The sequence below is a fragment of the Otolemur garnettii genome, unplaced genomic scaffold (assembly GCF_000181295.1).
Source record: "Otolemur garnettii isolate 467f Iridium unplaced genomic scaffold, OtoGar3 scaffold00009, whole genome shotgun sequence".
Lineage (NCBI taxonomy): Eukaryota > Metazoa > Chordata > Mammalia > Primates > Galagidae > Otolemur > Otolemur garnettii.
The window spans coordinates 21,835,611-21,861,720 of record NW_003852404.1 but is presented as its reverse complement, the minus strand read 5'-3'; the positions used below and the strand labels follow the sequence as shown (position 1 = coordinate 21,861,720).

At 38.2% G+C, this 26,110-nt stretch overlaps 1 protein-coding gene across 11 annotated transcripts in view; it reads right to left on the bottom strand.

Annotated features, from left to right (window-relative positions):
• Positions 1 to 15,315, bottom strand: part of ROBO2 (roundabout guidance receptor 2) — a 595,724-nt gene extending 580,409 nt beyond the window's left edge. For all 11 annotated transcript variants that reach the window (XM_023509678.1, XM_023509679.1, XM_023509681.1 and 8 more), the window contains exon 1: positions 14,584 to 15,315. In XM_023509678.1, the coding sequence (XP_023365446.1) occupies positions 14,584 to 14,644 (61 nt within the window). In that variant the 5' untranslated portion in view covers positions 14,645 to 15,315. The remainder of the gene's footprint in view (positions 1 to 14,583) is intronic.
• Between the last annotated feature and the right edge of the window lie 10,795 nt (positions 15,316 to 26,110).

Below are 26,110 nucleotides of genomic sequence, written 5' to 3'. Positions count from 1 at the left end.
TTTATATCACTAATAAAGATGTTAAATCAGACCTCACTTAAAGCTGATCTCCAGACATCGCCCACCAAATCGTTACATTTTTATCTCTGATTGCCCTTGGGTATTACTGCCTCTTAACAAGATATTTCACTTCCACAGAGTAAAAATAGGTTAGAGGAGGCATCATACAGAGTCTTTAAAATGCTGCTTCCTCTCATATTCAGACTAAAGCTGTTGAATGAACATATCACAGACTATTCTAGGTTTCTATGTGAAAAATCTGTTTAAAATGTAAATTGGAGAGTAGAATTAGAATAATTAAATAAAAGACTAAGTCTTGGCCTAATTTATCATTTAAACATTAACAGCCTGCTTGATGTTTCAATCTCCCTAAAGAACAGCATGGAAAAGTGTAATCTCATATATCTGGCTCCCACACACAGATCACCAAATCAGACACTTTTCTGCCTAAGCACTTCAGAGGACTGACCAGTGTCCTAGACCTTGAGCAATTTTATTTGAACTGTGCATCTATATAATGTAACCAATAGATACAATGAGAAACAATGGGAATTAAACTTGTATTATCTAGAATTCCTTGTGCTAAACTAGCCTACACATGCAAGCACGTGTGTGTCTAACTTCTTTGTACATCACAGACTCTCCCTTACATCCAAGGGCTTATGGGAAAGGAACACCTGCCACCCTTAACACTTTCTCATTAGATGCTTCTCTAAACTCTCGAGGGTATTGTAATTAGTTCCTTTATCAAACAAACAAAAATGCTATTTGAATGTTGGGAAATAGAGCTGCTTAGACAATATTCTGAATGTGATCACTAACAGCACAATTTTAGTTTGATGTCATCACAAACAGTACCCAGATGCAAACCATTCTCTGATTTTTTTTTTAAGTGCTCCTTTGGGGTATTTTTATCATTTCAGTTTTATTTGACGGTAGCCACAATTAACAGTTCATGAAACACTATTTTCCTTTTTTAAAGACTACGGCAGGTATTGAAAATTTAGCAACTTCTTTGTCAAAAGCTTGGACAATGTATAAGATCTAATTTGCAAAATAGCCAAAGTAGTATGAAGACCTCTCTTGTCTGCCTTTTCCCCCCATTAGAAGCAGAAGGTATTAATCACCCCATCTCAAAGGCAGCTGACTGATGCTATTCACTGAGTGGGGCATTCTCTCTAATGTGGCCCCATGAATAACTCTCAAGGCTTTTATTATCGCTCTGAGTGGACTTTTAGCAGCACAGCCTCCCTTTAGCAACCCTCATCCCCTCGGGCTCCAAAAGGATTATAGATAATGGCTGAAAGAAAGCATCACTGGTAAAAACAAAAGTTTTTAAAGGGAAGGAAAAATAGGAGCAAAGTGGACATATTGGAGACAAGTCATGATTCATGGCCTGTGCCGGGTTCTGCCTCTTTCTCTCACTCAATACACTCTTTAGTTTTACTGCTGGATAGGAAGGGACTAAACCAGTGAACTTCTCCTAGCAACCGATATCCGTCAGCAAAGAAGGCATGTCATCTGCTCAAAGGGAAAACGGAAGAATTCGGGGTCACACAAAGCAGACACATGTTCTTTTGCATTTGATCCCAAATTGATTAAAAGGATTCAGTAAATGCTAAATAATTCTGTTTTATGTGAATGTTAACAATCCAAAGAACTAAATATCAGCTCGTCCACTTGCTATATGGTTGCATGTCCAATGTTCAGTTTTTCCCATTTCCAGCACACCCTCTCACAACCTTGGAGTTCACGGAGATCTCTAGGAGCTCTCCTCCCAGGTAAAGCCTCTCGTACCATCCTCAAAGGCAAAGATGAGCTATAAATCCCTATAGTTCTCCACATTTAGAAAGCTTAGAGTTGAATCTGGATGGACATACACAGTACAAGCAATTGCCTGGTTATCTCATTTGTATGCCATGTTTACCCGCTGCTTCAAAAGATAAAACTGCTTTCTGAAAAGCTGTAGAATCTTGGAATTTAAATTCGACATGACCAGGCACATTTACTGAGAGCCTCAAAAATCTGGAAGAGTTTCATAAGATCTGACTGATGAACATCACCGGCGTTACAGTATAACAGAAAAGCACAGTAAGAATTCACAGCCTAGAAGAGGGTCCTTCTTAACAGTTGCCTGTTGGATTGTGAGGACAAGGTAAGCATCAAACCATTGGTTCATTTATATCTTATAGCCATGCATAGAAGGAGGGGAGATAAGAGCCATTTTTGACCACAATCTATACCCATATGTTGTACATATTTTCCTGATTCTATTTTCTTTATTTTGTATTAAAAATTGACATTATTCAGACTTGAAATCACAAAGGTGGGATTGAACCACTTTAGAACACAATTAGCCACAAAATTACTTACATGTTTTCATGAGAGCCAGTGAGGAATACAGTCAAATCTGTTAGCACCTCTTTTATTAGACAAGATTGTCCAAGTTTAGGGCAGAAAAGGAGGCTGCAAACCTCCACTGAAGACGGCCTGACATCTGTGAGTGCAGAGCTCATGCACCAATGGAATATTTTTTCCTTGTTGCTTTTTAACTCTTGAAATTAAGTGAAAAATATTATAGTGAAAAAACAATTATTTTGAGATCATCTAGCTAAATGTTTTAACTCTCATAGTCCTCTTTGCATGAAAGAAAAGAAAAGCATTGAAGAATGCTGTATCTGGCATTTTCTTCTTAAAAGATTGCACTCTTCCTAATCAGTTTCTTCTGCAATCCAAGATAGAGATACAGGGGAGGGGTAACATAATAGCAATGGGGTAGTGGCTTGTTATTGTTGCCCTGATATTCAAAGGTATAAAATGCACAAGTTGTTAGATATTTACATTTAAGGAGGAGGTAAAATTTCTTCTCTAATTTAATGGATCAACAATGAACTTGATTGGCAATAACTGTATAGTTTTATTTAGCAATACATTAAACGTTGTTTAAAAATAGACATATAAGCTGGGTGCCCATAGCGTGGTGGTTAGGGCGCTGGCCACATGCTCCAGGGCTGGTAGGTTCGAACCCAGCCTGGGCCTGCTAAACAAAAACAAATAAAACAAACAAACAAAATAGCTGGATGTTGTGGCAGGTGACTGTAGTCCCAGCTACAAGGGAGGCTGAGGCAAGAGAATCACATGAGCCCAAGAGTTGGAGGTCGCTGTGAGCTGTGATGTCACAGCCCTCTACCAAGGGGGGCGAAGTTAGACTGTCTCAATTTAAAAAAAAAATAGAGATATAAAACTTAAGAGTGCCTATTGCTAGATTCATCCTACAGTATTTCTCTTAATTTGATGTAATTCTGAAAACTCAGTTATCTAATTATCAGATATATTTAAACAAATTAGTTTAACCATATTCCAGTGCTTGCCAGTATTTGAAATATGTATCGTAAAACTCAGTGTTTTACACTTTACTGTGGCTCTAATCTTGATTTATAAAGATTTTTAAACTTCTCCCTACAAAGTAAAATTCTTGATTTAATTTCTTTGGAAAGTCAAAACTTCTTTTTCTGGTCACACTTAGGAACATTTTAATTGCTTGTTAAGTGTTGCAGAAGTTTTGGGCAAATCCCTTAAATTCTAGTCTAGTTTCAACTTGAAAAGCCTTGTCATGGGATAGTTGACTTATATTCCATGTTCTCCAGCACATTTACAAAAAGGCTTGGAATCAAACACCAAACAAAGAGATCCCACATCAATCCTTTCAACAGAAATTAAAAAGTGGCTGCTAATCCCCTCTTCTGTCCTAAAATTGCTAGGCTGCATATGATTCCAGTTACGGTGGCCATAACCTAAGTGCACTGATCTAACACTATTGTTTTCTTAGCATTTAAATTCCATTTATTCATAAAGTATACATACCACTTGTCATTAATAGAAATAAATATGAATCATAAGGCCAGTGAACTTTGCCTATCATCTATATGTATAGTCACAGCATTGAGACCACAGCAATATGCAGACTGGATAAGAGACTGTGACTGTTTTCAAAGATGGAAGTTTAATGCTTGTGGATAATTTTTTCAGGCTAACATATTCTTCTTCAAAGGTACACAAAGATAATAATAAAGAACAGAGTATCAACCAGAAGTACTTAGAATAATAGAATTTAAGGTTAAAGGAGATCACTTGAAGATTATACAGCCAAATTTCATTCTTTCTTGGTAAGGATAGAATGCCATATAATTAATAACCTACTTGTAAAGCCCACACTGGAGTCCAAAGCCACTGGCCACCCACAATATGTCCCTTCCACAATCATAGTGATCCTGTGTTATGTAGGCTATCCTTCTGATATACATAATGACTCACTATGCAAATCTGATTTGTGGGTAATTATAAAAAGTTATAATCAATGTCTACAAGATTTTCTGTACTTAGAGGATTTATTGAGTCATTTTTTTTCTCAAATAAGTTTTATTCTTATGGCATTTGATATCAAAAGCACCAGGTAAAAAATATTCTGGATAACATGCAAATCAGTCAACATGTACCAAAAGGTAGGGTAATAAAGCATGTTCTAATTGTAACAAATTGCTATTTGTAGTATTGCTCTCTTGTTTACTTCTCTCATTCATAACACCATTCACTTGGGAATCCCATTTTTTCTGTACTCAACATCTGATGCAATGGGAACACACCTGTCATAGCATGTTTATCGCAGTTGCATAGGTGCGGCCATAGATTAGTTCCCTACAGTGGCATCAAAAATTCTTAGCCGGTCATCTGAAGATTCATGTTTGAAAAATCATATAAAGATTATCCTAAAATGCCCAAACATAGTCCTTAATTAGTCTGATAGCCAATGTCCCCTTCCAGTTAATTTCCTTGTTCATATGTGTATTAGGCAAAAAATAAAAATATAACAAGTACCACTGATAATAAATGCTTATAAAATACCAGGTTTTATACAAAGAAAAAAGTTATATGTATATATATGTTACACACACAGAGACGCATGCACACAGGTTCCAAAATATGTATACACAATTTAAATAAGGAAAAACCGTATTAAAATTGAAATACTCTATCTACTCAATATATACCAATGACAAAAGATGAACACAGGTCAGGTCTGAGCCCCTCTTGCAACTGCAAAAAGTATTACAATTTAATACATTTTTTCCTTTCTTAAAATAAATGTATATTTTTGGCCCCCTCTGTTGTATACACACACCCACATATATATACACCACATAAACACACACACACACATATATATGGTATGTGTATATACATATACATATATATATTATGAATTGTATTATGGCCTGGTGTGGTGGCTCAGGCCTGTAATCCTGGCACTCTGGGAGGGTAAGACCAGTGGATTGCTTGAGCTCATGAGTTTAAGACCAGCCTAAGCAAAAGCGAGACCCTGTCTCTACTAAAAATAGAAAAACTGAAGCAAGAGGATTGATAGCTTGAACTTGAGTTGGAGTTTGCTATGAGCTATGATGCCATGGCTCTACCCAGAATGACAGCTTGAGTCTCTGTCTCAAAAAAAAAAACAAAGAATTGCATGAGACAGACATTGCTACCATGTCTATTTTACAGATAAGAACACTCAAGCATAGAAAGGTTAAATTACCAGCTTAAATTCACTCAGTAGTGCTGTTGACTAACCACCTCTCAATTATTTTCTTACCCTTCTTTCCTACAGAAAAACGATGTTGCACTTAGTCTAAACCTCCTTTTTCCTTAGCATACTTTCCTTAGCATACCTTATTTCTTTTGTTGAAATGTGATTTCCAATCTCTCTGCCTATGAAAACCCCTCTGGTCCTCTAAGGCCCAGGTTACGTGACCCATTTGGTATTGACTCCTCCCAGATTATACCAGCTGGAAATCACCTATTTCTTCTCCAAATTCCCAGATTGTGTTCTGTGTATCTTCAAACCCCCCATTTACCAGGCTCTATTATGTCAATCTACTTGAATGTACCACCTTCCCTGCTAAGTAGTGATCACGTTAAACCTGGTCATTGTGTTCCTAATAGAGCCCAAAAAGTTGTCTTATCTATAAATAGGTTGTCGATAAGCATGTGTTGAATCAAAAGAATAACTTCAACATATCTAACCTAATTATCTTACTGACATGTTCAGAAAATAGCTGGTCACTTTCAAGTGTCTGGAACTCTTGTTAGGAGTTCAGGGGTAGGAAGCTAGCAATAGCCTGTCACAGGAAGAAGTGTGTTATGGAAAGAAAGCACCCTAGACTCCAGTTTCAGGTCTACTCCTAAGTAGCAATGGGATCTGTGACAAGGCACATAAAATCTCTGAGCTTCAATTCTCCATGTGTCCAACCAATAAGAGAGTGACGTCACATAATTGTGAATATCTCTGCTAGCTCTGAGATGCTGGCATTTTAGGATCTGTGTTTAGTATTGCTAAGGTCTCTGCTGAAAGTGAGAAGTTCAATTGAATTACTGTATTAGTAAAACTTTAACAAGGCAACTAAAGAAGACTTAAAATGATGATTAATGAAGAGATTAGAAATTAGGACTTTTGAAAATTTAAGGCATAATACATATTATTATAAAATAAAATTGTTTCTCCACAAAACATCATATATGGTGCTGGCCCCATATGACAGAGATGGTGGGTTCAAACCCAGCCCCAGTTTCCCCCTGAAAAAATAAAACATCATATATGAATTATAAAGGCCTTTCAACACCCTCTTTTCAAGATGGATTAAAATAAAAATGTCATCTCATTTGTTGCTAGTTAGAATTCACAATGTTAACAGCTTTTTTGGAGAATAGTCCGACTATTATTCAAAAGGTTAAACAATAGTTAAAATAACCTAATAGTTATTCAAAAGGTTAAACATAGAGTTAAAATATGATCTAGCAATCAACCACTCCAGATTAAGGGAAAACATATAACCATACAAAAATTAGTATACAGATGCTCTAAGCAGAAATATTTATAATAGTCAAAAGTTGGGAACAAGCTAAATGTCCATTCAGCTGATAAACCAAAGGACAAATGGAACAGAATATTTGGCAATTAATAGATAGTAATGAAGCAGATACAAACTACGGCATAGATTATCCTTGAAAACCCTATACTAAGAAAAACATGCTAGATACAAAATATCATATACGATCGGATTCCATTTATATGACATTTCCAGAATCAATTAATCTATAGCAATGAAAAGTAGACTCATGGTTTACTATGGGTTGTAAAAGAGTATTCAAAGCAGGGCATGGATTCTTTTTTGGGGTGATGGAAAATTCTAAAATTAGATTGTAATGATGGTTGCACTACTCTCTGAATATTCTCAAAGCACTGTGTTGTATATTTCTAGGGGCTGAACTTTATGCAATATGAATTAGGTCTCAATAAAGCTGTTGGGCAAAAAATAAAAATAGCAAAATTTAGAGAGTATCTATGTTGGCCTTGAGTATCCCAGTTTTGATAAATAACTTTTCCAGTTTAAACCTCTTCAACTTATTTCCTTACAGTAAGTCTATACAGAAGGTTCTACTTGCCAAATTCCGGAGTGTATGTTACTTTAGTGTCAAGGATGGTAAACAGAGTCCTTGCTGGGCATGACAATTGTAACAACAAATGGAGTTGAAAAATGCTCGTTTTCAGAGATAAGACGTTTAAACCGTTTTTTTGGGGGGGGGTTTTTTCGTTTTTTTGCATTTTTTTTTTTGGCAGTGGCTGCGTTTGAACCTCTGGTATATGGGACTGGTGCCCTACTCCTTTGAGTCACAGGCACTGCCCATGTTTAACCTTTTTCAATTATTAGAGAGCTACATATTTAGGGACCAATTTTATAACTAATCAATTTGATTCTATTTCCAAACTAGAACAATCATTTTCACACGTTTCTAATGGTTAAGCAGAAAGTGAAACACAGGCTTAAATGTATAGAAAACCACCAATTTCTGGATTAGGTATAACCACAAAAGTCAATGCTCTTCACTATGAGAGTGAACTAAGGTGCCATGAAGACACGTCAGCGTCTTTGGAAGAAGGGCTTTCTTAAAACAGGCACAGCACTCCACAGTGGGCTAAAAAGCACAGCAATGTTTGTAAGAGGATTTGAAAGAGAGACTGAAAATCACCATGACAGAGAATACTCTTATTAAAACTTTATTGTTTGTTTATTTATTTTTTAGCAACAGGGTCTCTATTATATTGCCCAAGCTTGACTTGAATACCTAACCTCAAGCAAACTTCACACCTCAGCCTCTGGAAAATATTCTTCATGAGATGGAAAAGAGGCGTATTTGTGTAAAACATGTATATTTGACTCAAAAGACGACATCCTGTTCCTATCTTTGCTTTCCATTCTCCCTCTCCTCTCTCTCTTACAGACTAGTTCAAACAGTGAATGTTTCATGTTTTAGGCTAAGGGCTGAAAATTAATATCCCCCAAACACTCCATCAACACATTTTCATTTATTCAATGAAAATTTGAGTATCTACTATGTCATCCCGTATGCTAGGCACTAGAGGTACATTGGTAAACGTGACAGACAAAGCCAAGTTCCTGCCCTGGGAGTCAGACAATAAACAAACCAAAGCCTACCCCTCTATTACTGGGAAAATGTTCTCCTGGAGTCTCTCATGTCTCTGCACGTCTTGCTAGCAGAGGACTAACTGCTTTTTTCATCCAAATATTCTTTGCAAGAATATTTATCTAGCAAACAACCATAGAAAATATAAATGGTTTCCACAGAGAGCAGAAGGCACATTTATTTAGTGTCCAATGTAATAATATCTTGCTCCAGGACAAAGGTGAAGCAAGTTACCTGATTACCTATTATAAAATGTCCAGCTCCCACACTCAGTGTTCTTCAGGTGTGAGGCAAACTCATTATGATGGGTCATATACCTGGGCTCCACCACATCATCCCCACTGGACTTCAGAGGGGAAGCAAATCAAACAGATGTGAAGCTGTGCCACTTGTTGTGGCATGACTAGTGAAGTCTTTCTTTTCTGACCCAAGAAGCTCATGTTTTCTACGGGCATTCATGTAGCTGTGTGACTTCTTAGATTGTTATAACTACATTCACACATACACACACACACACACACCTCTCCAGGAGGTGATAAGTGTTATACAAAAAGAATATCAAAACAGATTTAAAAAAAAAAGGTAGCCCAGAAGAGTTTCAGGGAAGCAATATTATTAGGTTGGGTGGCCCATATTTCTGAAGAGATGATATTGGAATAAGAACTTATTAAATTATTTGAAAGACTTAGCCGTGCAAAGATCAAAGGCAGAACATCTCTAGGAAAGGAGAGAATAAATGCCAAGTCTATGGCTTAGTATATCTAATTAGAAGTTCTAAATCATGGCTGTAGGTGGAGCATGTGAGCAGATGAGGTCAGAAAGGTAGAAGGGGCCTAAACTTTTAGTGTCTTATAAACCACTGTGAAGAGTTTTGAGTGGAAATCCTGAGTAAGGAGCTACTAGAAAACATGTATCTTATTCACATTATTAAAAGGTCCTTCTGGCCACTGTGTGGAAAACTGAGATCGGGTAAAGCACAAGCCTAAGAGGAATGGATAAGCATAAGCAACATGGTAACATATCCAGATATCACAGTAGTTCAGATATTGACCAGAATGATAGTGATTAAGTTAGTAAGAAATGTTTGGGTTCTAATTATCTGAAAATGCACCAGAACAATAAGGTGAATCAATGGATACATAGAAGGATGTATAAATGGCTAGATCTATGGGAATTGGGTATAATAATAGTAGAATCTGAGTGGTGATATATGAGTGTTTACTGTAAAATTCTTTCAGCTTTGCTGAATGTTTGGAAATGCTCATAATAAAATGTTGGAGGGGAAAAAAACCTCAAACACACACCCAGACACCCAAAATAGTTGATCTCAGGATAGACTTCCAAGTGTTCACTAACTCAAGTTAAATATAGGCTATGTGAACGAATCAGGAATGATTACTACTGTAGGATCATGAAAAAGTGTGAGAATAGCAGAGTATTTTCATGTACTAAAATGGAAATGACAACAAAGAGAAGCAGATTGTATCATGGGCTTGAGTTTGAAATGTCCTCATTATACAGGAAGCAAAGACGTCAAGTAGCTGGGAGATACACACTGCTGCGGGCATTGGAGATATGACAGTATACTGAAAACCCAAGTTCTGTCCTCATGAATCATATATTCCTCCACGTCGTGATCAGAAAAATTTGAGAAGCATCGGCATAAACACATATTTAAAACTTGTAAAATTAGATGCAAGATCCCCATGATTAGTTGCAAATAGAAAACACAACACTAACATCTGAGGCCTAGGTTACCCCAACTCTGTTCTGAGTTAGTGACCGGTATTTTGGGTGAGTACGCTAGTTTGGAGATGCCATATTCCATCTCTATTATGGCATAGCACATGGATAATGCATTAAAAGTGTTCATCAGAATTTCTCCTTCAACAACTATGTGTAATTATTCATTTATTCTATAGGTAATAATTTTTTAAAAAGAAGAAGCATGTCAATACCTATGTCGATGTATTAAGTTTGATAGATTTCCACCTAGAGACAGTTTAAGAAACAGAATAATACTTTTCTTTAAAAATAAATCAATGAAATGACAATCTATAAGCTTCCATTTGCTGCTTGAATTCAGACCTGGATGCTTCTGCTTGTCTAACCTAGAAGGAGAGAGGATCTAGGTAATACAACTTTGCATAAAGTTATACGAGCTATTGTAAAAGAAAAGTGAGGAAGATAAAACTGCCATTCTATATACCTAAAAGTAAAATATTATTACTCTAAATATTAACATAGCTCCCTTAAATGCACATCTTTTTCCTTTTTTTAAATGAAATGCACATCTTTAAACCTGCAAGACACACTCTCACCTATCTTTTTCACCCCTTGAATGTTTCCTTATTTTCTCTACCAGTCCTCCCTTCCAAAAAAAAAGAGAATTAGAAGAAAAGGCAAGGGAAAAAGAGTGATAAGAGGAGGAGAAGAGCATGGAGAAAGAGGAGGAAGAGAGGAGAAACACGTAGAATATAACCTTTTTTCATAATATTCTTCAGAAACCAAATAGTACCTGGGAGTACATTTATCTCCTACAGACTGCAGGAACTACTTAAGCAGGGATTACTAGGTTCACACACATGCCTCCCACACAAGCTCCCTTCATTACTGTATATGCACCCACATTTATACAAGGTGCTCATACACCAATAGTTTTTGTTCAAAGATGCTGTTTTATGCAGGCTGTTCAGAGAAGAAATGGCCTGAACCATTTCTGTATATTCGTGACTATTTTTTTTTTTCCTTTACAATATTCGTGGTTAACATTCTAAGAAATCCTTTTGGTTTATGGTCCACGTGTTGCATAGCATCAAAGGTTATTCAAACAAAGCCAATTCAAATGTGGTATGACTGCATAGCTACAAGAACAAATGTCAGGTTACTATGTGCAGCTGAAGTTTTGAAATGGACTACATATGGCTATAATAATAAGCCTGTGACTGAAAGAAGCACTTTAGCAACAAGTACAAACCTATAGAAGAGATTATACGTCTACATGATACACACATTATCTCTATCTCCCCAAATATCATGTGTGCCATTTTCATTAGGAATAGTTCAGTAGTGAAGATGAGAAAACCACTCTCATTTTTAAAACCCCTTCTTGGAGGTATTCTAACATTATGGGGTTGACACAATAGAAAGGACATAGATGTAATTAAAAAGTCTTTTGATTGGTCATATTAGTTCCCCACACATGAATGCAAACTGTATTATTTAAAAATAATGAGAATCTGGAAAACAAAGACTCTACTTAGTGTATTTTCTCCTATATACTGGTAGAGAAAAACTTACTTAACCAATCTGTATCAAATGAGAAAACCTTTAATTACATCCCAAATAAGAAAGTTCGCCTGTAGTTCTCAACCAGCTTAATATTTATTTTCTATAGATTGCTACAGGGACAAAATCATAAATAATATTAGCACATATCTTACATGAAGAGGCAAAACTCTTAACATTTTTCATACACTGTAAAAATGCACATATAAATAACCCACCAAGCAAATTTCAATGCAAATCTATGTATCATTTGTCACTGAATAAAATTAATTTCTCTGTCTAGCACAAGGATAGTCGGTATATCTTTGAAATGATACAGCTTCTCTCCATTTGAAATTCATATGGAGAATAAGCACACACCTCTAAGAAGGATAATGAGCAAGTAGAAACCATAGAATCCTGGAAGGGTAACAAAGCGTAGAGACCCTACAAGCCAACCTCTTCATTAGACATGCGAACGCTGGTCCCAAAGTGTTGAAACAGCCTAGAGGGCAGTGTTGTCCACAACCCAAATTTTAAACAATCCCCAAGGAGAAGCTGTCACCATTCAGAAGTATCCAAAGGCACCCCAATGTCGAACATATGATTTATCTACCAATTTCGTAAGACTCTCCACACTTTCTTTTGTTGTGACATAGCAGATGCTAAATGCAAAACTAGTTTCACACAGAAAGATTAACATTATCTTTTAGGGCTCAGCTCCTCAATCTCGGCATTTCTTTCACTACATTACTACACATTCTGCAGCATAATTGTGACCCAGACATAAACTTCCCCCTTATCCCCTAATGTTAAGTCAGACCAAAGAGTCTAGGTATGTCTATAGGGCAGGAACGGGGCGGGGGGTGGTGTGGAAGAGAAAGAATCTCTTCTCAGGGGAGAGAAATAAGAGGGAGGGAGATTGGAAAGGAGGGAGAGGAGGAGGAGAGAAATGATGTCTGGCTAGTGCTGTTGCAGCAAGCTGGTTAATTGCATTTGTTTCATATATCTCCAAACACCATGGTACATTAATTACATTCAGTAACACCAGCTTTTCTGATTCCCTGTGTCACTTCCAGTGAGCAATTTAATTGTATTCTTCCCAGCAACAGACTGGTTAAAAACAAACAAGCAAACTTGGTTCAAATTCTGTGTTGAGTATATACTTTATACACGCATTTCCATTATTGAGATATGTACATTTAGGATTTATTAGGACATGTTATTTCAAACGTATACCCAAGTCATCTTCTCATGATCATCAAACACAGACAAAAATAGGTAAGCCTTTTTGTTACGGTAACCGTCAATGTATTGAAGAAGAAAATGCATGCAGAGTGATGACAAGATATTACAAATGTTGCTACAGTATAATTCACAATAATTATTTTCTAAACATCTACTACCGAGAAGGGGAAAATAAGGAAGCCCTGGGCAAACATGCTTCCCTCGCCTACTATCACTGGGGGGCAAAGGTGCTCACGTAGACCACGATTGAAAACAGCCACTTGACAGTAAGTAAACTCATCTGTACTGCCTCATGTTTATAGAAAGTCTTCCTTGTTGAGGCTAATGTGTTGAGTTCTACACAGCAGCAGCTGCCAGCAACCAAGTTAGCTACCACAGATGGGCGAAAATAGGCAGCGTCCCAAATAATGAATTCGTCCACAATGCAATTGCTGGAGAAAAGTTTAGGTGGCAACAAGCCATTAAAGTGGCTCAAATATTTGCACCCATACACTGCAGATTGCTTACAAGTTCATTAAGTAATGAAACATTGAAAGTACTACAATCCACATTTCTCAGAAAAAGAAATGCTCTAACCCTCTTGTTACACCAATCTTTGTCGTTGATATAAAAATTAAAGCCCCTGAGAAGATTAATTCCAAACATTCTTCTCACTTTGTCTCTTGAAAACTAAACAAAAAGCATGTTAATAATTATGTCCACTCTTTACTCAAAAGAACGACAAAAAAAGGATTTTGCCATACTCTTACTAGAAATTGACATCCTGTGCAAATATCTCCGGAAACCAAATATGAACAAAAGACAGGAGCATCTGAAGCAGAATGCTTTCTGCGTTACAGACTGACTCCACTGATAGGGAGACACCTAGAGTACCTGTTTCAGATCCCCATTGTGTTTGCCCACTGGGGACTGGGCTGGTGCAGGCGTGTTCCGCTGCTGTCGCCAGCCCATAGCTGATGCTGCCTGCTTCCTGGAGCCTCGCCCAGTCTTACTTTTGACAGTTTTCTCCCTATGATCTAAATTCTTCATTCTGATTTCATGCTAGGAGGGCATTTGTTGGCACACAGGTGATGCCCATTGATTCCTGAGGAACCCCATCTCAAATTCCTAACCCATTCAACCTCTCTTGGAGCGTCTGTAACTCTATTTCTTCACTTGAATTTTTCAGCCAAAGTTCAGACACAAGAGCAAATATCAAACAGAGATCAGGCATCGCAGGATCAGGTTCTCTGAGGAGATTTACTTTCATATTTCCTTTTCTAACGACACCGGGAGCCCATCATTTATTATCCAACTCCTTAATTAAGTAAATTGCAACAGCAGCAACGATAGATAACTTTTCTAACTAACGTGTTCTACTTGCAGCTGTTGAGAAACAAAAGACTTAAAAAACCTTTGCCCTTAAAGAGCCCTTGCTTGTCCAAAATGGACTAAAACCTAATACCATTTTATTTAACCATATCCATTCAGAAAGAAATTATTTTGGGGAGGGGTGGTGAACGAAAAGGATAAAGAGCATTTTTCACTTACCATCAACCCGAACATATAAAAATCCACAGAGCAGTAGTTGTGTAAACATCAGCAGACTCATTTTGACATATTAAAAAGGATCCAGATTGTTTAAGAAACCAATCCCAGAGAGCAAACGTACAAAAATAAGTATCAAAACAAGAGGTAGGTCCAAAGTTCAGCCTTTCCTAGACACTAATTAAAGTCAAGAAGAGCAAATCGCAGGATGAGAAGGGGTTGTCGGAGAGGTCTTGAATGGGGCACATGTAGATTCATCCAAATTAACAGAGGGCACGTCAAAGGCTGCTGTATTTCCACACTCACACTCGGGCTTCCTAAATTCCCACAAATTCTGCCCAGTCGGAGAAATTATTCAAGTGTGTCTAACCCTCTGTCCTTAGGCTCCATTACAATCCAAAGCCAAGTTCTTTCTTCAGAAGTCAAGAAGATGAAGGGGGAGGAAAAAGACCTAATTCCTAGAAAGTGTTCCACAAACTTGCCAGCGCGCTGCCGAAAAACCATTGGCCTGCCCACCGGTCTGCTTTCCCCGTCTTCTCCTCGGCAGCAGCTCCACGTCCGGAGTTAGTTATTTATTTATTTTTTCACTTAACTTCCATAATAAGACTGTGTCAAAGCAGCACTCTGCTGGCGGGCCTCTCCTTTGCAGCCTCGTTGCCTCCCTCCACCTCTCTTGTTTCCAAAAGAGAGGAAAAGGGAAATCAGGACGACTCGGGTGGAGAATCCGAACTCCTACGTGGTGGGGCGGCAGAGAGGGAGGGAAGAAAGGAGGGAGGGAGGGACGGGGCTGAGGTCCTGGCCACCCCCGCGGTGCCGCCTCTGAGCGATTGTGCACTGGGAGGCAGCGGGCGAGAGCGGAGAGGGGCGTGTGCGCCCAGGAGCGAGCGGGAGAGGACAGGAGCGCGCGGTCCGGCGGCCAGGCGCGGTCCAGCCGCTCGCCCGGGGCCAGCGCCGGAGCCCCTGGTCTAGCCGCGGTCGCTGCCGCTGCTGCTCCGGCACCCCGACAGCAAAGCGTCCGCCTCCTCCAGCAGCTGCGGCGGTGGAAGGACTTAGAGGAGGGAAGGCGAGGAGGCGGGCGGGGAGGGGAGGAATGAAAGCTGCTTGGAGTCTGCCCCGGGGAGGGAGGCGGGGAATGAGGGGGTGCGCCGAGCCCTCCACCTCCAGACTCCGCCACCGGCCGGGGCAGGGGGTGACAGCCCTCTGGGGAGCTGGGGGCGGGGGTCTGGAGGGCGGACCCGTCCTAGGGGGGACGGAAAATAACAAATTCAGAGCCCAGCCCCGGCCCCCCGGCTGCCCAGGGCGGAGGACGCCGGTCAACTCCTTCCCCTACTCGGCATCTCCCGGTTCCCCCTCCTTCCCGCCTCAGGAGGGGATAGGTGGGCTCTAGCCTCCGGCTCCTCGCAGCGTCCCATTTAATGGGCAGGTAATTTTCTCGGTGAGTGATTTCATGGAAGCCCTTCCTAATTATTCATCCCTCCGTCTGTCGGAGCTGCACGCGCTTTCTGGAAAAGGATCATCCTCCAGGACCCAAGGCGCAGCCTCATTACCCGTTAAAATCGCACAAACACTCACTCTTCACCTTTTAGCAAAATGAGGATTTGAGCGGGAGAAAGAAAAGGAAAAGATACGAAATTAACCACCAATTTGGGACCGGAAAGGTTGTGTACGGTGCTTGCTATGGTTAAAGAAGCACAAAAAGCGGGGAAGGGAGGAGGAAGAGAGAGGCGAGGCGCTCAGAAATCTCTAACCTCTGCAGGCTCATTTTAGCCAAGATCTATGGCTCCCTGTGGTGTCCCCGGGGGGCGAGTGGGGAACGGGTGGCATCACCTCTTAGGTTACTCAGTCGCATATGATCCCTCACACGTGAGTTCGATGGGGATCGTGGGATGGAAGGAGTTCAGCAAAGATGCTTTGGATGAGGAACTTGGATCAAAGAGCTTGGGGTGAGGGATCCCCGAAGTCTTTACACTCCAAAGACTAGCACCTCTGCAAAGAAATTCGGAAAACATAGGCTCTGATCCAAGAAAGCTGAAAACACAAGTGAGAGAATAGAAAGAAGCACCCAAGAGCCAAATTTCAGCCTAAAGACGACAAAACCTTGCAAATTAAGGCAACCGCTACCACGTGAATGTCATTCACGACTGGGGCTGGTGAAGGAAGGCCAGTTGCATCAACGAGATGCCAGCGTCTGCGGTGCCCCGGTGTGGCTGGTGTGGCCGGGCCCACGTGTGATCACAGGCTTGCTGGTAGCTGTTTGATGCTTGTTGAGTTGATTAGTAGGCGGCTTAGAGGAACTCACGCAGGTCTTGGAGCTGAGCTAAATACTGGATAGTGAGTCTTTAGTTCCCCCTACTGGAAAATATTAGGAAAAGATTCTCTGGATTTGAGGCCGTTTGCGGAATAGTCTTTTGTTTAGAGGATACATTTTGGTGTTCCCAGTTAATTTAGTTCTCCCTTGCCTATTATGGTGGTAATATTGTATGTTTTAAAAAATGGGCAGCAACATCCCAGCAATTAGGAACGTTCTTATGACATCTCAGCATGCTTGAAAAATATGGGAATGAAATAGTCTTGCAAGAGAATAAAACAAGCCACTTCTTGTGAAGCATTAAGAGTAATTTCAGCACACTTTTGATCTACAGTATTTAGTTGTAAAAAACGTGCATTAGTGAGCTGGAGTTACATTACTTGAATTCTCACCGTAACGACTCTGAATGCAGTCTTGCCTTAGCATCCTATTTTTAAAAGGCTTAACTACGGAGAAGAAACAAGCTCACATGGCAGCTTTTCGACATTCCCCTTGCAAAAGGCCAAGAAATCTGAATTGGACTATACGTGCATTGTGGTCGGGTAAAACACCCAGGATTCATTGGATTGATATCTCTTTTAGCTTTCGAAACACTGGAAATTAACTGATAATTCATTAAAACTTTTATTTTAAACAGTTAGACTCGATTTAATGTCTTGGACTACAAAGTCTAGTTTGTTTCTCCAAATAATGCATACTTTGCTCTTTTATGTCAGTCAAATTTCTTCATGTGGGTGAATTTTTTGTTGTTGTTTTTGTTGTTGAGACAGAGTCACACTTTGTTGCCTTTGATGGAGTGCCATGGGGTCGTAACTCACAGCAACCTCAAAATCTTGGGCTCACGTGATCCTCTTGCCTCAGCCTCCAGAATAGCTGGGACTACAGGCACCTGCCCCACCATTGGCTGTTTTTTTTTTTTGTTGTTGTTGTTTGTTTTTTGAGACAGATTCTCACTATGTCACCCTCAGTAGAGTGCCATAGTCTCACAGCTTGCAGAAACCTCAAACTCTTGGGCTCAAGTGATTCTCTTGCCTCACCCTCCCAAGTAGCTGCCACTAAAGGCACCCACCACAAGGCCCGGCTATTTTTGTTGTTGTTGTAGTTGTTATTGTTGTTTGTGGCTGGTTTGAACCACAGGTCCAGGCCAAGTTTGAACCCACCAGCCCTAGTGTATGTGGCCAAGCGCCCCAGCCCCTGAGCTATAGGCACTGAACCGCAACAGCTATTTTTTTAGAGACAGGGTCTCACTCTTGCTCAGGCTGGTCCAGAACTCAAGTAATACACCTGCTTGGGCCTCCCAGAATGCTAGGATTACAGGTGTGAGCCATCATGCCTGGCCATGGGTGAAAATTTTTAGATGCTCTTTCTAGGAGAAATTGAATCTTCCTAGTAAAATAATAGAGGAATTACAAATCATATACAATTGATCTTTGAACAACATGAATTTGAATATATAGGTTCACTTATAAACAGATTTTTTTTCAACCACTAGTAGATTGAAATTACAGTATTAATTAGATGGATGAAAATTTATGTAAACCCAGGGCTGACTTTACGTACATCCAGGTTCCACAGGGTAGACCCCAAGACTTGACTATCTGTACATTTTAGTATATTTGGGGGTCCTGAAGCCAAACCCTTGAACATACAAGGGACAACTACAGACTCATAAGATCTTTCATTTTAAGATAGGTCTTGGAAAGGAAAATATTAAAACATTTCACCTAGAAGAGTTTTCTCATGGCTACTAATATTATCAGGCAAAAGATAGATTCTATTTTATACCTGATAGACTCACCATCTGTAATGCCTTTTCCTTAAATAACCTATAAAATACTCACAGGCAAAAAAAGTGAGTGTTCGAAGCAGAAGGGATAGGTTGGATGAGATTGACCTACCGCCAAATGCTGATGTCTTCTAAGGCAGAAAAATATTTCTTCCTATCTCAACAGGAACTTATCCTCGTGTAGAGTATGACAAATGATGGGACACGGAGAAGAGGTACATTGGGGGACATCTCTTTGGTTATGTTTAATTGGGATGTTTTCCCAAACATCACTATTTCGCATTCATAATTAAATTACCTACTGAAAATGATACAGTAACTCAGTGACTTTAGACTGCCTCACCATCTTTCCTGCCAGACACTGCCTACGATGTGACATAATGTCTGTACCAACAGAATTTTGGAAGCCATGTCTTCCAGTTTTCCTGAAGACAAGTTTATAACCGATTTTTTGAAAGAATGCTTCATCAGTATTTCATCTGATGTGAAATGCAACTAAGGAAATACCATTTTATAAGAATCCCTCCCAATAAGACAGTTTAGCACTCACACTAAATCCCCAACATAGTGAGTTCTCAGTTAGGAATTCAGTAGGGCAAAGCTAAGGGCAAAGGTGCAAAGATACCATCTTCTGAGAGACCTGATTAGATCTGTACTAGAGAAATGTGTGTATTTCAATTAAATGCACTTTTGAGTACTGTCTATGCTAGGGATGAATTTCTCATTCTAAATGTTTAATTATAAGATAGCCTTTAAAACCTGAGCTTTCCAGTAGCAGTTAAAAAATCAATTTTAACAGTGCTTTAGCTTAAAAAAATAATAATACTTGTAAAAGTTTTTCTTTAAATCATAAAGCCAGAAATGGCTTAGCACCATGAAGTCCCATGGCCACTAAATGAGAGGGTCTAAGATACGGAAATTGAATGGGAATTTGGCTTCAGTTTCTTTCCAAATACGAACTGTTTTTTCTTCTCTAAACAAAGACGTGAATAATGTATGTGGAAATCTAGGCTTCTTCTATATGAAACTTGAAAAGGTATTATGGCATACTCAAAATGTGCCCACTAGCTAAATATGTATTTTGAAACTTGTAAGGATGGCTATGTAAAAAGGATTAACATAGACTCAGTTAGGGTAAAGTGATGAAATGGTCTTGTCTTTGAAGTTCTTACTTGGCTTTTCTAGAGAACTATAAAATATCCATGTGAAGGAATCTTCATAATATAGGAAATGAAATATTAATTTATTTTAGATTCTTCCAAGTTGTATAAATTGAAAAACCCTAATCCCCTTCCTTTTTTTTTTTTTTTTTTAACTATTTCCAACATGCTTTTGTTATAATTGCAAGGAAATATATATAGAAAAATCAAAGGTTTGGGCTTGGCCCGTAGCACAGTGGTTACAGCACCAGCCACATAAACTGAGGCTAGTGGGTTTGAACACAGCCCGGGCCTGCTGAACAACAGTGACAACTGCAACCAAAAAATAGCCTGACGTTGTGGCAGATGCCTGCAGTCCCAGCCACTTGGGAGGCTGAGGCAAGAGAATCGCTTAAGCCCAAGATTTTGAGATTGCTGTAAGTTGTGATGCCAGGACACTCTACCAAGGGCGACACAGTGAGACTGTCTCAAAAAAAAAAATCAAAGTTTTGTTCCATAATTTTAATGTATACTACCACGTGGTAAACTCTCAGTATGGGTCAGGAATTATGCCAGTTAAAAAAAATTCATTATATTGTCAGATTCCTAAAAGAGTATTAAGTGGTTTATATTATTCCCATTGCATAGAAGAGAAAAACAAAGAATAAATATTCAGCCCAAGTTAATATAAAACACAATATTTTCTTCAATCCAGATTGACTACAAAATCTGTGTGCTTACATTTAGACTGTGTTTCTTCCTGTGATTGATTTCAAACATCTTCAGTGTTGTAGAAACATTATAACACTGCAATAAATTACTGTGATTGATCAGTTTAAGAAAACTCTGTTGTACCAAATCATACAGAAATACGTGGTCAATATTTTGTGCAAAACTGAAAAACTTTTTAAAGCCATCATTGAGCTTGAATTTTTCTATATAAGATTGTCTTACCATACTACACAGAGACACCCCATTTGAACAATGTATAGATTATTATCTACAAAAAGACAATTCAAATAAGTGAAGCATTACAAATTCTGATCATAGACGGACGACTCATTTGTTTCTACATTATTTTTTACACTCGATCTTGTTCCAAAAAGGTCTTGAGGAAGCAAAGCACAATGAATATTATTCTTGAAATACGTTCTCAGTATCTGATTTGAATCAATTCATTTTGAAGTAGTCTCTAATACTTCTCTATGGAAGTAAGAATTCTATCTATATGTCTCTGTGTCAGGAACCACATTAGCTATTAAAAACCCTTTATATTGTCTAATTGTATTTTTGGGTACATTCTATAGAGTTATTAAAATATTTCATCCGAAAGCTAACATATAAACTGAAATATAACAATATTTCATAAAAGGAAGTGTTCTCTGACAAATACCATCACTTTTGTTCAAGATAGAATTTTTTTTAGAGTTAAAATCAATTTATAAAATTATTTTTTTCTTTGAAGAGTTTAGCAATACTTCCAAAATTAACTTTTGAATAAATAAAATACTACAGTAAATAGTAATATAACATGGAGGCATAGTTTCTCTAAGTGTCTACACTTGAAAATTTGAACACAATATTTCCAAAACATAAAGATAGCTCAGAGGTCATCCGTGAGATTGTATTATATATATCTTCCTAAAGTCAGGACAAGGTTGTTTACCACTCCATTACACCCATCTGATTAAAATACAAATCCTAACCCCCTGCTGAGAGTTAAAATGTAGTGCTCTGATTGCAAAGATAATAAACTCTCATAAAAGTTAGGCTAATGTTTTTACAAAATAGGCAGAATTGTCAACCTCACAACTCATGAAGATGTGTAATTTCAATCATTAGTCTTGACACACTAGGCTTGTTATATGTGAAAGGATTTTTTTTCCTGCTTGTTATTATATCATTTCTTTTTAAAAATCTCAAGCCCTTATTTTACTAGATAACCTAACTTCAATGACGGTAAATAATATGCTTTTTGCTATTTTTATATCACAATTTTTTGAACATAAGAAATTCCCTTTGATTATTTGCCAAATTATTCCAAGTCCATCTGCTCCAATCTGGATTTCGTATAATTACATTTAGCAACATGTAACTGTAACACTAATAGGAAAATTTATTTTAAATCTGAAACAGAGTTTTTATTGCTCTTCCAAGAAGGGTTTGTCAAAGAGTTGGCACAAAGGTCCTGATATTTATAGGCTTTATAGATATGCATAGAATTCGACACTTTCCTGTTTAATGAATGTCTTTCATACATGTTTCATGAAGGATTCTTCAAATTAGAAAAAAAGTTGCTTCTGCTCCCTTACAATAATACCATGGAATTAATCCAAGGGCATATGTAATCCAATTGAATTGCCTATGGTTCTACCATACAGAAGAACTAATCCGTTTGGGGGCAGGTTCTAATTTTTATCCAACATCCAAATTATTTTATTTCTGCCTGATAAAATAAACTCTGGCTGCCTGTGGAGTGCCTGAAGTCCTTTTTACAAAGAATGCTAAGTTTTAAGTTGTTAGGTACAGTAACAGCAGAAAATCTATAATATTGCTTAAATTAGAGATATGAATACATATAAATAAAAGAAATCTTCATGGCTCAAGTTTGTAGACAAACTTTCAAATGAAGGAAAAATATGACATATATAATAAACTTCATATCATAATATTTCAGTTTGAATGAAAAGTTATTTCTCTCTTAAGCAGTTTCTACTAATTAATGCTTTTTCTTAGCAAAAAAATAAAAAGGAAGTATAGTAGTAAGTGATTTTTGTTCTCTGATAAATTCCAGTTTTCCATTTTACATAGTAGTACAAATTTAAAGGGTCCAAGGGACCAAATACTTAAAATTGAAAATGCTACTGCAGTTTTTAACACTTTGGATAAAAATTTTATATGTCTCCCTATTTCATTGTCTTATTTTTAGTTTTAATATATTGTTTAAAATATTTAACGACTATATTTAAAAGGAATATAAAATTTAAATATATTTGTACTAGAAGATATATTTGACCTCCAGATTAATTTATGGTTTTAGCAATGTGAGAAATGTTTCACCAAATCTTACTCATTAATGTCTCATTTTTCTAAGATTACTAATCTATGGTCATTTTCTTCATCCATCTTGCAAATACTGGTCTCAGGTCTGATTAGTCTAGCCTAGGCCAATGAGAGTTATATAGCAAGGTGAGCACTGAGGGGGTTTTGCTTTGTTCTTGTGGGTATTGTTGTTTTTCCCGGTTTATCTTTACCACTGGCTTAAGTGCTGGTTGTTACTTACCTGTTACTTTGTTTCTCCCTTCTCTACTCCCTACCAAATACACACATTAAAAAAGACATTGTATCACAAAGCTGGAGAAGCCTTTACAGGGCTTTTGGCAGTCCATTTTCCAGCCTTCATTCTGAATTCTTTCTCAACTACCAAAAAGATAAAAAACCTATTTTAAAGATTTCCAAAGGAGATTTTGCAATATTCTTAAGTAAATCTTTCCCTGGTCATCAGAAAAATCTTAAACCTCTCTATCAGAATATTAAGGCAGCATTTCCACTTCCGTATCCTGGCAAAGAGAAGGGATAATGAATGGGTCCCTAAATGGGGAGACGATTGAGCACACTGGTTGAGCGCTAGAGCTCTAGAATCTGATCTGAAGAGCAGATCTAGGTTCTAATGTTGGTTTTACTACTTGATCTCAACAATTGACTCAATTATAAAAGATAATATTAGTACCCACTCACAGAGCATTTGGAAATTTCATCTAAAGAACTAAATACAGTATGCATTTTATCTGGTTTCCAATACCTAGGTTCATAGAAGGGTACTAATGAATTTCTGGCAGAGACAATGGCGTTTGTTAACCAAGAAACATTTCCTTTGCTTCTTTGACACATAGCTTGGCCAAATTTCCCAGCCTGCCTTGCAGTTAAATTGGACCATGTGATTGAGTTCTGGCCAACAGAATGCAAGGGCTTCTAGCTTTGGCCTCTCAGATCTCTTCTTTACCACCGTCCTGGGTGTTCTGACTCTTCCCTCATTTGTTGGATGGCCAAACCCTCTAGAAAACACTGAGCCATTGGTTGGAATAAATGAGTTTCAGAATTAGTGTGTAAGCCGACTTAGACTGCCTCACTCTCTCTTGAAGGTTTTGAACTGTGAGTTGAGCAATAAATAGCTTGTAATATGTTAAAGTATTCAAGTTTTAGTATTCTTTGTTTTAGAACTTAATCTATCTGGACAAATGTAATCAGCCACTTTTAACATTGCCTACTATTTACATTTTCATTTAAACTTCATGTTGTAATGATGTAATATATTTCTTCATAGGACACTGAACTATTCTTAATATTATAGCAATTAAGGCATAATTATCCCTACATTTTAAAAATAATTACCTCATGGCAAACGCTACATACACATTTATTATTATCTTATTTCATTCTCACAGCACATATGAGGGTGGGATTGATATTAGCCCCATAATCCAGAGTGATGAAAGCTCCAATAGATGATGAAATTTGTAAAGTGTTGTAGTTTGTAGTCAATACTCACATCCAGTCTCAGCAAAGCCTGTGGTACCACGGGCTAGGTTAGTCTACGGCAGTGTTGCTCCACGCGTTTTCATTGCCAGGCCCCTAAGGACTTGCTATGGTCTGAATGTTTGTGCCTCACCTTCCAAAATTCGTATGTTGAAATTCCAACCACGGCATGATGACACTAGAAAGTAGGATCTTTGGGAGGAAATTGGGTCATGAGGGCAGACTTCTCATGTTTGGGATTTGTGCCATTATAAAAGAGACCTCAGAGAAAGAGTTACTGCATAGTGAGTGAGGACACAGTGAGAAGGCTCCACTTATAAACTAGGAATTAAGTCCCCACCAGACATAGAATCTGCCAATATCTTGGATTACAGGTTTCTTTGGCTCTGGAACTGTGAAAAATAAATGTCTATTGTTTATAATCCCCTTGGTTTGTGGCATTTTTTATAGCTGCCTGAGTGAACTAGGACAGGAGCATTTTAAGTGTTTCCTTCCTAATCACCTCCCTATGGAATTTCAATACCACAGAAAACTGCATGTATGTATGTACTTTATACATAGAAGGACCATTTTTTTCTTTTTGCCTCCAAGAAACATTTCTCATTATCTCCATCGGGAATGGATATTCTATAAACACAAAAAATTGCCATATCTTGAGTAATGAAGGTTATTTCTTGCTCTATTGAGAATCAGCTGGGACTCCTATCATCCTCATTTCATTTTCCAAACATTCCGAGTGGCAGAATATGGCTTTAAATCTGGCACAAATAACACAGTTCTTATATTTCATTATCAAAGCAAGACATAAGCCCAACTCTTTGTGTGGTGGAAAGTTGGAAATATTTGTTTCCAGCTCTACCTATGAACATACATATAGAACTCCGATAGACTTATTTGCTTTTGAAGGAAATAATATAAATTCATTGTGATAATATAGGCTACAGAGAAATGAGTGATCATTATGTGTTTTCTTGGTTGAATAGTATCCCTCAAGTTCATGTTCATCTATGATCTTATAATGTGATGTCATTTGGAAATAGGGGTTTTGCAGATGTAATCCAGTGAAGATGTTCTTAATGAATTAGGACAGGCCCAAATAAAATGACTGCCCTCCTTCAAAAAAGAGGGAAATTTAGACCTTGAAACACAGAAAATACAGAAAGAAGGCAATTATGTGAAGATTATGGATGATATCGGAAATTTGCTGACGTAAGCCAAGGAATACTCTGGACCACAAGGTGCTAGAAAAAGCAAAGAAGGATTCCTCCCCAGAGCCTCCCTAAAGAGCACGGCCCTCTAAATGCTTTGATTTTCTATGTCTACTGTCCATCTCTGTGAGAGAGAAACTTTCTCTTCTTTTTGTTTCTTTGGTCTTGTGAGACAGAATCTTATTGTGTCGCCCTCAGTAGAGTGCTGTGACATCACAGCTCATAGCAACCTCACACTCTGGGGCTTAAGCCATTCTCCTGCCTCAGAGGAGTATCTGGGACTATAGGTGCCTGCCACAATGCCAGGCTATTTTTTGGTTGCTATTGTCATTGTTGTTTAACAGGCCTGGGCCAGGCTCGAACCTGCCAACTTCGGTGTATGTGGCCAGAGCCCTACTCACTGAGCTATGGGCACCGAGCCAACTTTCTCTTGTTTTTAAGGCAGTACGTTTATGATACTTTTTAATGGAAGCCCTACAATACAAATATAACCATTCGTTATTTTGATAAATTCAAAATGAGAATATAATTTTGCTCACCAAAAGCCAAGTGG